This window comes from Dermochelys coriacea, chromosome 1, assembly GCF_009764565.3.
Source record: "Dermochelys coriacea isolate rDerCor1 chromosome 1, rDerCor1.pri.v4, whole genome shotgun sequence".
Taxonomy (NCBI): domain Eukaryota; kingdom Metazoa; phylum Chordata; order Testudines; family Dermochelyidae; genus Dermochelys; species Dermochelys coriacea.
The window spans coordinates 26,929,329-26,940,863 of NC_050068.2; the positions used below are offsets into that span (position 1 = coordinate 26,929,329).

Sequence of the window (11,535 nt, forward strand, 5' to 3'; positions counted from 1 at the left end):
TGGATACTCTCATAAAAAAACAACCTTCCACACAAACTTCCTCGTGGATGGACTTTACAAAAACTAGACAAGCCATTTATAACACACACTTTGCTTCTCTACAAAAGAAAAAGGACACTATACTATCTAAACTACTAAATGCCACAAGGGGCCACAACAGTGGTTCCCTTAACCCACCCAGCAATATTGTTAATCTATCCAACTATACCCTTAGCCCAGCAGAAGAATCCGTCCTATCTCGGGGCCTCTGCTTCTGTCCCTCCAACCCCACGAACATGATACAGTTCTGTGGTGACCTAGAATCCTATTTTTGATGCCTCAAACTCAAGGAATATTTCCAACACACCTCTGAACAACTTACTAACCCACAGAGAGCTTTTTACCAAGACTACAAAAAGAAGGATTCTGGTTGGACTCCTCCTGAAGGTCGAAACAACAGACTGGACTTCTACATAGAGTGCTTCCGCCAACGTGCACAGGCTGAAATTGTGGAAAAGCAGCATCACTTGCCCCATAACCTCAGCCGTGCAGAACACAATGCCATCCACAACCTCAGAAACAACTCTGACATCTTTCAGAGTAGCAGCCGTGTTAGTCTGTATTCGCAAAAAGAAAAGGAGTACTTGTGGCACCTTAGAGACTAACAAATTTATTAGAGCATAAGCTTTCGTGAGCTACAGCTCACTTCAAGGCTGACAAAGGAGGTGCTGTCGTCATCATGAAGAGGTCGGAATATGAACAAGAAGCTACTAGGCAGCTCTCCAACACCACTTTCTACAAGCCATTACCCTCTGATCCCACTGAGGGTTACCAAAAGAAACTACAGCATTTGCTCGAGAAACTCCCTGAAAAAGCACAAGAACAAATCCGCACAGACACACCCCTGGAACCCTGACCTGGGGTATTCGATCTGCTACCCATGATCCATAAACCTGGAAATCCTGGACGCCCCATCATCTCAGGCATTGGCACCCTGACAGCAGGATTGTCTGGCTATGTAGACTCCTTCCTCAGGCCCTATGCTACCAGCACTCCCAGCTATCTTTGAGACACCACTGACTTCCTGAGGAAACTACAATCCATCGGTGACATTCCTGAAAACACCATCCTAGCCACTATGGATGCAGAAGCCCTCTACACCAACATTCCACACAAAGATGGACTACGAGTCATCAGGAACAGTATCCCCAATAATGTCACAGCAAAACTAGTGGTTGAACTTTGTCCTCACCCATAACTATTTCACATTGGGGACAATATATACCTTCAAATCAGCAGCCCTGCTATGGGCACCTGCATGGCCCCACATTATGCCAACATTTTTATGACTGACTTAGAACAACGCTTCCTCAGCTCTCGTCCCCTAATGCCCCTACTCTACTTGTGCTACATTGATGACATCTTCATCATCTGGACCCATGGATAAGAAGCCCTGGAGGAATTCCACCATGATTTCAACAATTTCCATCCCACCATTAACCTCAGCCTGGACCAGTCCACACAAGAGATCCATTTCCTGGACACTACGGTGCTAATAAGCGATCGTCACGTAAACACCACCCTATACCGGAAGCCTACTGACCGCTATTCCTACCTACATGCCTCCAGCTTTCATCCAGACCACACCACACGATCCATTGTCTACAGCCAAGCTCTACGATACAATCGCATTTGCTCCAACCCCTCAGACAGAGACAAACACCCGCTGAAGTGAAGAAATAGATTGACAGAGCCAGAAGAGTTCCCAGAAGTCACCTACTACAGGACAGGCCCAACAAAGAAAATAACAGAATGCCACTAGCCATCACCTTCAGCCCCCAACTAAAACCTCTCCAACACATCATTAAGGATCTACAACCTATCCTGAAGGACGACCCATCACTCTCACAGATCTTGGGAGACAGGCCAGTCCTTGCTTACAGACAGCCCCCCAAACTGAAGCAAATACTCACCAGCAACCACACACCACACAACAGAACCACTAACCCAGGAACCTATCCTTGCAACAAAGCCCGTTGCCAACTCTCTCCACATATCTATTCAGGGGACACCATCATAGGGCCTAATCACATCAGCCACACTATCAGAGGCTCGTTCACCTGCGCATCTACCAATGTGATATATGTCATCATGTGCCAGCAATGTCCCTCTGCCATGTACATTGGTCAAACTGGACAGTCTCTACGTAAAAGAATGAATGGACACAAATCAGATGTCAAGAATTATAACATTCAAAAACCAGTTGGAGAACATTTCAATCTCTCTGATCACTCGATTACAGACCTAAAAGTGACAATCCTTAACAAAAAACCTTCAAAAACAGACTCCAAGGAGAGACTGCTGAATTGGAATTAATTTGCAAACTGGATACAAATAACTTAGGCTCGAATAGAGACTGGGAGTGGATGGGTCATTACACAAAATAAAACTATTTCCCCATGTTTCAGAGTAGCAGCCGTGTTAGTCTGTATTCGCAAAAAGAAAAGGAGTACTTGTGGCACCTTAGAGACTAACAAATTTATTAGAGCATAAGCTTTCGTGAGCTACAGCTCACTTCATCGGATCCCGCCCCCACTGTTCCTCAGACGTTCTTGTCAACTGCTGGAAATGGCCCACCTTGATTATCACTACAGAAGGTCTCCCTCCCTCCCCCACCACCGCTCTCCTGCTGGGTGATAGCTCACCTTAAGTGATCACTCTGGTTACAGTGTGTATGCTAACACCCATTGTTTCATGTTCTCTATGTATAGAAATCTCCCCACTGTATTTTCCACTGAATGCATCCGATGAAGTGAGCTGTAGCTCGTGAAAGCTTACGCTCAAATAAATTGGTTAGTCTCTAAGGTGCCACAAGTACTCCTTTTCTTTTTATGAATACAAATGGTTTACAATTAAGCGCATAATAAACTGAGCTCATGCCACCTACCCAGTTTTGCACTGATAGTTGTGCTGCTACTTTTTTTAAAATACAAAAAAGTCATATGTATTTAAGAAAATGACACTTTTTTGGTTACCGATTTCATTGCTGCACAGTGTAATCAAGTATATATATATATATATATGGGGCAAAACCGAACCTCTATTCCTGCCCCTTGCACACCAGAATGGCATTTCAAAGGTACACAGCACGGCAGCTGTCCCAGAAACAGGGCTTTGGAAGAGCGATCCTTCGCAATTTAAGTAACGATGCGGCACCTGAACAGCAATGAGACAGGACTCCCTTAATCAGCAGGCATCCAAACTTCCCCACACCTAGGGGGCCACTCTGGCAGGCTGCCTGCGAGCAAACACGCATTGGAGCGGACAGAGGCACGGCCCACAGCAAGCGTGGCCGCCGGCGATGCTGCATCTTGAGCCAAGTGGCAGAGATCCGGGCAACGGACCAGAGATGCCAGGAAATGAGGGGGCAGCCATTCCAGCCCACTCAAGGGGGAGCATTACACGCTGGGGATCCAGGTGCTTGCGTGACCCGCTGGCGCGCGTTACAGCCCCCCTGGGCCGACCCCCGGGGATCTGCTGTTACAGCCCCAGCAAGGGGGCTCCTGAGCTCTGGCGGTCCCCAGTTCTATCCCGCCACGTGACGCAAGTGGGCGGCTCTCACACCGGCCCGGCAGGCCAAAGCTCCACGGGCGGCACCGGGGCCCGGCCCGGCCCGCCTGCCCCGAGCCCGGCCGGCACCAATGCCCCGGGGAAGCTGCTGTCCCCGCTCCGCCCTCTCTCAGCCGCGCCGCGCGCTCCTCACCCGCCAGGTCTATCGCGTCAGCAGCCCGGGCCCCGCCGCGCTTTCAGTTTCCATAGCGCTGAAGGGGCGGGGATAGACGGAGTAGTATCCTCTCGCGATAACTGCCCCCTCCCGCTCCCGCCTTACCCGTTCCTCCTCGAGACCGGGGCAAGACAAGGGACGCAATTGGTCAGACTGGAACCAATCACAGGCCGCGCCACGGCCACTTCCGGGAGCAGCGGCGGACCGGAAGGGGTATACTGCGTTCCATCGGTGCGCTTTCATATGTTGCGGGAGTGCGAGTGAGCTCGGGGCTGCTGTCGCCAGCCGGCTCCGCCCGTGGAGAGCGTGAGGCTGGGCAGGTATTTTTGTCCCTGTAGCAGCTCAGGGCGGGACCCAGTCACTGCCCGGAAGCTCAGCAGCGCCCGGGTGGATCGGCGCCGGTGCCTGGCTGGGTGCCTTCCTTAGCAGGAGCGCCCAGTGCTACCAGAACTCGGTGGCGCAGGTGGTTTAGTGAGTGGCACTCGTTCCCCGGCATCAGTATTGCACCTGCTGCCCTGGGAGACTGCTAGGGGCAGTCTGGAGGTGTTGGCTGTGGGGTGGCACGTGAACCTGAGCTCTTGGCTACTCTAGGTCATGACAGATCTCATGGCACTATGAATGCCCCGAGGCGTGTTGTGAATCTCAGACCTGGCTAGAGTCCAGCTCAGGTTGCCAGTCACCTGAGACGTGTTTTGCATCCTCGGGATGAGGAACAAGAGTAAGTTGTTTGGGGAAGTGGTATCAGACCAGCTACCCTGCTGAGTACAATGCTAACTAGCCCCGTCTGGTGTGCACCAGCTGCATCCTGGGAGCAGGAGCCAGAAGGGACAGGTGGGCTCAGGGAATAGGCAGAGGAAATGGACAAAAGGAAGCTGGCAACAGTGGGCAGGAGGCTGATCGTGGCTTCCATCCCTTCTCTTTGAATTTTAAAAATGGATAAACTCATTCTTGGGTGGGGGCAGGATGGATTAAATTGAGAGCATGCTTTTGAGGATTGCACGCTCAGACAGTTCCTACAGTTTCACTGACAGAGAAAAATCCTGTCTAGTTGAGCACAGGGCTGCCGTTCTGCACTAGTCATGGGTTTCTCTCCTAGCAGTGGTGCTTTACAGAGAAAATGTCCAGTGTTCTCCTTCTTTCTCACCTCATCTGCACCCTGAACTATCCCAGGCTTTTGGATAAAATGTATACATAAGTCATTATTGTTACAACTCAAAAGTAAAACAGAAGCAAAAACTAATGTTGAAAATAGACATAAAATTTCTAAACACTGTTAACCATTTGGCTGCTGTAGGGTATTCCAAACACATTATGCAGAATGCATATTCAGTGCTGCTTCATATACTTTTGCAGATGTCATAGTTACTGCATACAAGTACTCTATTTCTGTGGGGGGTTGATAGCAAATATGTTAACTGCAGCTAACACGGTTCCTCTTTACATAGCCAGTTTGGTAAATGTACATAAAACTGGAATTCTTAAAATTGATTCTTGAAAATTTTCATAGCATTGCTGTTGTTGGCACACCCCTTGTTTTAGCTTTTGTTGATGATTTATGTCTGTGTGTTTGGTAGGAGATAATGATGAATGACTTAGAAAAGAGGCAAAACAGCACAAGAAGAAAAATATTTAACTCTACATTTGACATTTACAGATGCTAACTAAAAATGAATGAAAGCAGAAAATCAGATGAGAAAAATGCTGACAATAGAAAAGATGACAGAGAGGAGTTACTGGAATTTACTGAGAACTTTAACCAACTTGAATTGTTGGAAACACACAGACATCTAATTCCTATAGGAACTCAGAGTCTTTGGTCAGGAGAGTCGGATGAGGAAGATGAAGAGGAGGAAAAAAGTGAGGAGTGGTACCAAATGCAAGAAAAAAAAATGGAGAACAATCCAGAAAAACTGCTGCTTTGGGCAGCTGAAAAAAATCGGGTAAGAAGGAGGTTTATCCACTATAGATATAGATATAGATATATAATTTGACTGTATTACCTTAAATTGGTATCTACACTGATTATGCTTAAAAAACAAAAATCTAGCCATAATTGTTATACTTTTGCAAAGCATACTGGGAGCCCAGCTAATTGGACATAAAACATTTGGGGCCAAGTCCTGCAAGTTAATTCACAAAGGTGGCCTTCCTTTCAAGTCAGCAGGGCTCCAAATAAGTTCAGATGTCTCTCCATGCAGCTCAGCTTGCAGGATCAAGGCCTTGATTTATAGATAGATTCATAGATACTAAGGTCAGAAGGGACCATTCTGATTATCTAGTCTGACCTCCTGCACAGCGCAGGCCACAGAATCTCACCCACCCACTCCTACGAAAAACCTCACCTATGTCTGAGCTATTGAAGGCCTCAAATTGTGGTTTAAAGACTTCAAGCAGCAGAGAAGCCTCCCTCAAGTGACTCGTGCCCCATGCTACAGAGGAAGGCGAAAAACCTCCAGGGCCTCTCCAATCTGCCCTGGAGGAAAATTCCTTCCCGACCCCAAATATGGCAGTCAGCTAAACCCTGAGCATATGGGCAAGATTCACCAGCCACTTACTACAGAAAATTCTTTCCTGGGTAACTCAGATCTCATCCATCTAATATCCCATCTCAGGGGATTAGTCCTATTTACCCTGAATATTTAAAGATCAATTACTTACCAAAATCACATTATCCCATCATACCATCTCCTCCATAAACTTATCGAGTAGAATCTTAAAACCAGATAGATCTTTTGCCCCCACTGCTTCCCTTGGAAGGCTATTCCAAAACTTCACTCCTCTGATGGTTAGAAACCTTCATCTAATTTCAAGTCTAAACTTCCTGGTGGCCAGTTTATACCCATTTGTTCTTGTGTCCACATTGGTGCTGAGCTTAAATAATTCCTCTCCCTCCCCTGTATTTATCCCTCTGATATATTTATAGAGAGCAATCTTATTTCCCCTCAACCTTCTTTTAGTTAGGCTAAACAAGCCAAGCTCCTTAAGTCTCCTTTCATAAGACAAGTTTTCCATTCCTCGGATCATCCTAGTAGCCCTTCTCTGTACCTGCTCCAGTTTGAATTCATCCTTTTTAAACATGGGAGACCAGAACGGCACACAGTATTCTAGGTGAGGTCTCACCAGTGCCTTGTATAACGGTACTAAAACCTCCTTATCCCTACTGGAAATGCCTCTCCTGATGCATCCCAAAACCGCATTAGCTTTTTTCACAGCCATATCACATTGGCAGCTCATAGTCATCCTATGATCAACCAATACTCCAAGGTCCTTGTCCTCTTCCGTTACTAATTGATGCGTCCCCAACTTATAACTAAAATTCTTGTTATTAATCCCTAAATGCATAACCTTACACTTCTCACTATTAAATTTCATCCTGTTACTATTACTCCAGTTTACAAGGTCATCCAGATCCTCCTGTATAATATCCCGATCCTTCTCTGAATTGGCAATATCTCCCAGCTTTGTATCATCTGAAAACTTTATTAGCACACTCCCACTTCTTGTGCCAAGGTCAGTAATAAAAAGATTAAATAAGATTGGTCCCAAAACCGATCCCTGAGGAACTCCACTGGTAACCTCCCTCCAGCTTGACAGTTTGCCTTTCAGTAGGACCCGTTGCAGTCTCCCCTTTAACCAATTCCTTATCCACCTTTTGATGTTCATATTGATCCCCATCTTCTCCAATTTAACTAATAATTCCCCATGTGGCACGGTATCAAATGCCTTACTGAAATCTAGGTAAATTAGATCCACTGCATTTCCTTTATCTAAAAAATCTGTTACTTTTTCAAAAAAGGAGATTAGGTTGGTTTGGCACGATCTACCTTTTGTAAAACCATGTTGTATTTTGTCCCATTTACCATTGACTTCAATGTCCTTAACTAATTTCTCCTTCAAAATTTTTTCCAGGACCTTGCATACTACAGATGTCAAACTAACAGGCCTGTAGTTACCCGGATCACTTTTTTTCCCCTTTCTTAAAAATAGGAACTATATTAGCAATTCTCCAATCATTTGGTACTACTCCTGAGTTTACAGATTCATTAAAAATTCTTGCTAATGGGCTTGCAATTTCAGGTGCCAATTCCTTTAATATTCTTGGATGAAGATTATCTGGGCCCCCCGATTTAGTCCCATTAAGCTGTTTGAGTTTCGCTTCTACCTCAGATATGGTAATATCTACCTCCATATCCTCATTCCCATTTGTCATGCTACCATTATCCTTAAGATCCTCTTTAGCCTTATTAAAGACAGAGGCAAAGTATTTGTTTAGATATTGGGCCATGCCTAGATTATTTTTAACCTCCACTCCATCCTCAGTGTTTAGCGGCCCCACTTCTTATTTATATGGCTATAGAACCTTTTTACTATTGGTTTTAATTCCCTTTGCAAGGTCCAACTCTACTCGACTTTTAGCCTGTCTCACTTTATCCCTACATGTTCTGACCTCAGTAAGGTAGCTTTCCTTGCTGATCCCTCCCATCTTCCACTCCCTGTATGCTTTCTGCTTCTTCTTAATCACCTCTCTAAGATGCTTGGTCTACAACTCCTTCCTATTAATTTTTTCCCCTTTCTTGGGATACAGGCTTCCGATAGTATCTGCAGCTTTGATTTAAAGTAATCCCAGGCCTCCTCTACCTTTAGATCCATAAAATCTTCAGTCCAATCCACTTCCCTAACTAATTTCCTTAATTTTTGAATGTCAGCCCTTTTGAAATCAAAAACTCTAGTTGCAGATTTATTTTTGTTAATCCTTCCGTTCAGTTTGAACTGAATTAGCTCATGATCACTCGAGCCAAGATTATCCCCTACAACCATTTCTTCTATGAGGTCCTCACTACTCACCAAAATTAAATCTAAAATGGCATCCCCTCTAGTCGGTTCAGCAACTACTTGATGAAAGAATCCATCAGCTATCGCATCTAGGAAAATCTGAGCCCTATTATTATTACTAGCACTGGTCCTCCAATCTATATCTGGGAAGTTAAAGTCTCCCATGATCACACAGTTTCCATTAGTATTTACTTTATTAAAAACATTAAAAAGGGCTCTATCCATATCCAAATTAGATCCCAGAGGTCTATAGCACACCCCAAGCACTATCGTAGGAGAGGCTTTACTAGTTTTCTTCCCCAATGTAATTTTTGCCCAGATGGACTCTATCTTATGCATTGCATCGCTTCTTATTTCTTTACATTCTACCTCATCATTGATATACAATGCTACTCCACCACCTTTACCTTTTATTTCTGTCTTTCCTAAACAGCACATACCCTTCAATACCTATAGTCCAGTCATGACTACTATTCCACCATGTTTCTGTTATCCCTATAATATCTGGTTTCACTTCTTGCACCAGTAGCTCTAGTTCCTCCATTTTGTTACCTAGGCTCCTCGCATTGGTGTACAAACATCTTAATTTTTGCTGTTTTGGCCTCGCTCACATTTTGTACCCTATTAGACACAGTCATTCTACAGCCAGTATAACCTATTAGACTAGTATCTTGTACCAAGAGCTCAAATACTAACACTAATTTGAAAATATTGTTAACTGAAAGAGCATTCTGGGTATTTTAATACAAATTATGAGCCCAGCAGGTACGCTCTTAAACCTAACATATTGCTTTAATGCATGTCATATTAAAACAAAGTATATTAATTTTGAATGGTGAAATGAGGTCCATCTCTTGCAAATGATCTGTTCGCACTGTATCAACTGAAGCTGGCTAACTACTTCCAATAAATTGGAGAATTTTTTGAGGGATTTTGTCATTGTATGTGTTCATTAACAAACAGTTTTCTACCAACTGTAAAGTTGGTTAAATACAGCCAGAAGTAACTTTGTGCATATAGTTATCGTGTGGCAGAGTTCTACAGGTTATGATTGTGGCCAAGAGCTTTTAGTAGGATTCAAAGAAAGATTGATTTGAATTCAGCTATATAGATAAGACCATCAAGAGTTCTCCTGTAGGGCATAACTTTTTAAAATAAGGAATATAACATCTTGTGCTTTAGGGCATAAACTAAGCACTACTTGAAGGGAGTTAGGGATAACTTGGGGCAAGTTATTCCATAATTGGAAATGGGGTTGCTTGAAGTCAGTGGGAGTGAAGGAAATACCTTTAAGCACATGCTTTCCTGAACTGGGGCCAGAAACAGGATTTTGTACTAAGTAGACTACTGGTCTGATCCAGTGGGACAATTCCTGTTATCCATAAGATAAAATAAACCAAAAAATTCTTGTCTCAAACATGGTTCCCTGCTCTCTTCCCCCCCCCCCCCCAAAACTATGCTATATATACAGGAGATTAACTGCGTTTTGACTGAAGGGGAAGATAATTACTTGTGACAGAAACATTCCCATTAAGTGGTACTTTGTCCTATATGCACTAAAATCAACATACCTTATTTAATTACACTTGTTACATAAACTGCTGTCTAAAAGTACAGTGTGTGTGTGTGTGTGTGTGTGTGTGTGCGCGCGCATACATGCATGCACCAATGTGCTCACGTCTGGTCTCCAAAAGAAATGGCAGCAGTAAAATAACTGGTGATATTTTAAAATTGTTTGTGTACAAGCTTCTTCCTGAGACCAATATTATAAACTTCCTTTGACTGCATGCCAGGCTGGCTCTAGATTGTAGAAATAAAAGCAGTGAATCTCATGGGATGAGGGTTATATTAAGCTGTCTGTCTGTCTTTCTTACATAGCTTAGTACAGTGCACAAGCTCCTTTCTCAAAAGCTAGCTCCCGTTAATGTCCAAGACGAAGATCAGTACACTCCCCTCCATCGAGCTGCCTACAGTGGACATTTAGATGTTGTGCATGAATTGATTGCCCAAGGTGCAGATGTCCATGCACTGACAGTGGATGGCTGGACACCTCTACATAGTGCATGTAAGTGGAACAATACAAAGGTGGCTTCGTTTTTACTTCAGCATGGTGCAGATATCAACGCTCAAACAAATGGATTGCTTACACCATTGCATCTTGCTGCAGGAAACAGAGGGAGTAAAGAAACACTTGAACTGCTGCTGATGAATCGTTACCTGAAACCGAACCTAAAAAATAACTTGGATGAAACTGCATTTGATATTGCTAGAAGAACTGACATATACCACTACCTGTTTGAAATTGTAGAAAATTGCACAAATTCTGTGCCAGATTCTTAAAAATTCTCATTATTTAAACTTTTGAATGTGAATTTCACTTACTTCCTCTTTGTAACACGGCATTTTTTTATACTTGCACCTAAAACTAGTGATTTCTCCACACTTCTCAGAAAAGATTTAATAGGCGATGTTGTAGAAGGGGAGGTCTCATGATTAAGATTTCATTATTTTTGCAAAATAAATGACCATATACTTACTCAGACATATTATCACTTATATACAATGGGACTTGAGGTGTTCTGCAGAATAAAGCTTTGGTAAATTTAGTAATTTGCAGTGGGTCTTTGCTTAATCAGTGCAAATTAGTGTTTTGGACTTTAATTAGATCCTCGCTAATCTAAAGTTAAGGAGAGAGCAGGAACATTAACTGTTAAATAAGCTAGCAGGTTATGCACAAATTGGTAGTTACTGTTTTGTTTTAAAATTTGAAACACTTGTTTTAACGTCTTAAAAACTGCCGACTGAATGTAACTAACTTGTACAGGGGACACTCAAAATATATAGTTACCTTATTTTAAAATAAAATACTTAACACTAAATATTGTTTGTGTTATGGATCTTTGTTGAAGGTCTAATAATCAATGAAATTGTCTGTTCAT

The 11,535-nt window shown here is 43.5% G+C and overlaps 2 protein-coding genes across 10 annotated transcripts in view; one reads left to right on the forward strand and one right to left on the reverse strand.

Moving 5' to 3' along the window:
- MRE11 (MRE11 homolog, double strand break repair nuclease) overlaps positions 1 to 3,866 on the reverse strand; it is a 63,332-nt gene extending 59,466 nt beyond the window's left edge. For 2 of the 6 annotated variants that reach the window (XM_043504165.1, XM_038386537.2), the window contains exon 1: positions 3,196 to 3,668. The gene's annotated coding sequence lies outside the window, so the exon portion shown is untranslated. Of the gene's footprint in view, positions 1 to 3,076; positions 3,669 to 3,742 lie in introns of those variants that run through there. The other 4 variants (XM_043504163.1, XM_038386391.2, XM_043504162.1 and 1 more) reach the window with 4 other exon arrangements.
- An 18-nt stretch (positions 3,867 to 3,884) lies between these two features.
- ANKRD49 (ankyrin repeat domain 49) lies at positions 3,885 to 11,202 on the forward strand. Of its 4 annotated transcripts, none has more exons than XM_043504168.1 (3): positions 3,885 to 4,026; positions 5,416 to 5,703; positions 10,475 to 11,202. In XM_043504168.1, the coding sequence occupies exons 2-3, from the start codon at positions 5,431 to 5,433 to the stop codon at positions 10,934 to 10,936; spliced, it is 735 nt and encodes a 244-aa protein (XP_043360103.1). In that variant the 5' UTR covers positions 3,885 to 4,026; positions 5,416 to 5,430; the 3' UTR covers positions 10,937 to 11,202. The 4 variants fall into 4 exon arrangements, with proteins under 4 accessions (XP_043360103.1, XP_038242549.1, XP_043360102.1 ...); XM_038386621.2 differs by having other exon boundaries at positions 3,936 to 4,083; positions 5,418 to 5,703; XM_043504167.1 differs by having other exon boundaries at positions 3,985 to 4,234; positions 5,418 to 5,703.
- Positions 11,203 to 11,535: the final 333 nt, after the last annotated feature.

Coding starts and splice junctions, on each gene's coding strand:
- ANKRD49 (XM_043504168.1), top strand. CDS start 5,431: ATGAATGAAAGCAGAAAATCAGATGAGAAAAATGCTGACAATAGAAAA. Junction 5,704..10,474: donor GGGCAGCTGAAAAAAATCGG/GTAAGAAGGAGG, acceptor TTTCTTACATAG/CTTAGTACAGTGCACAAGCT.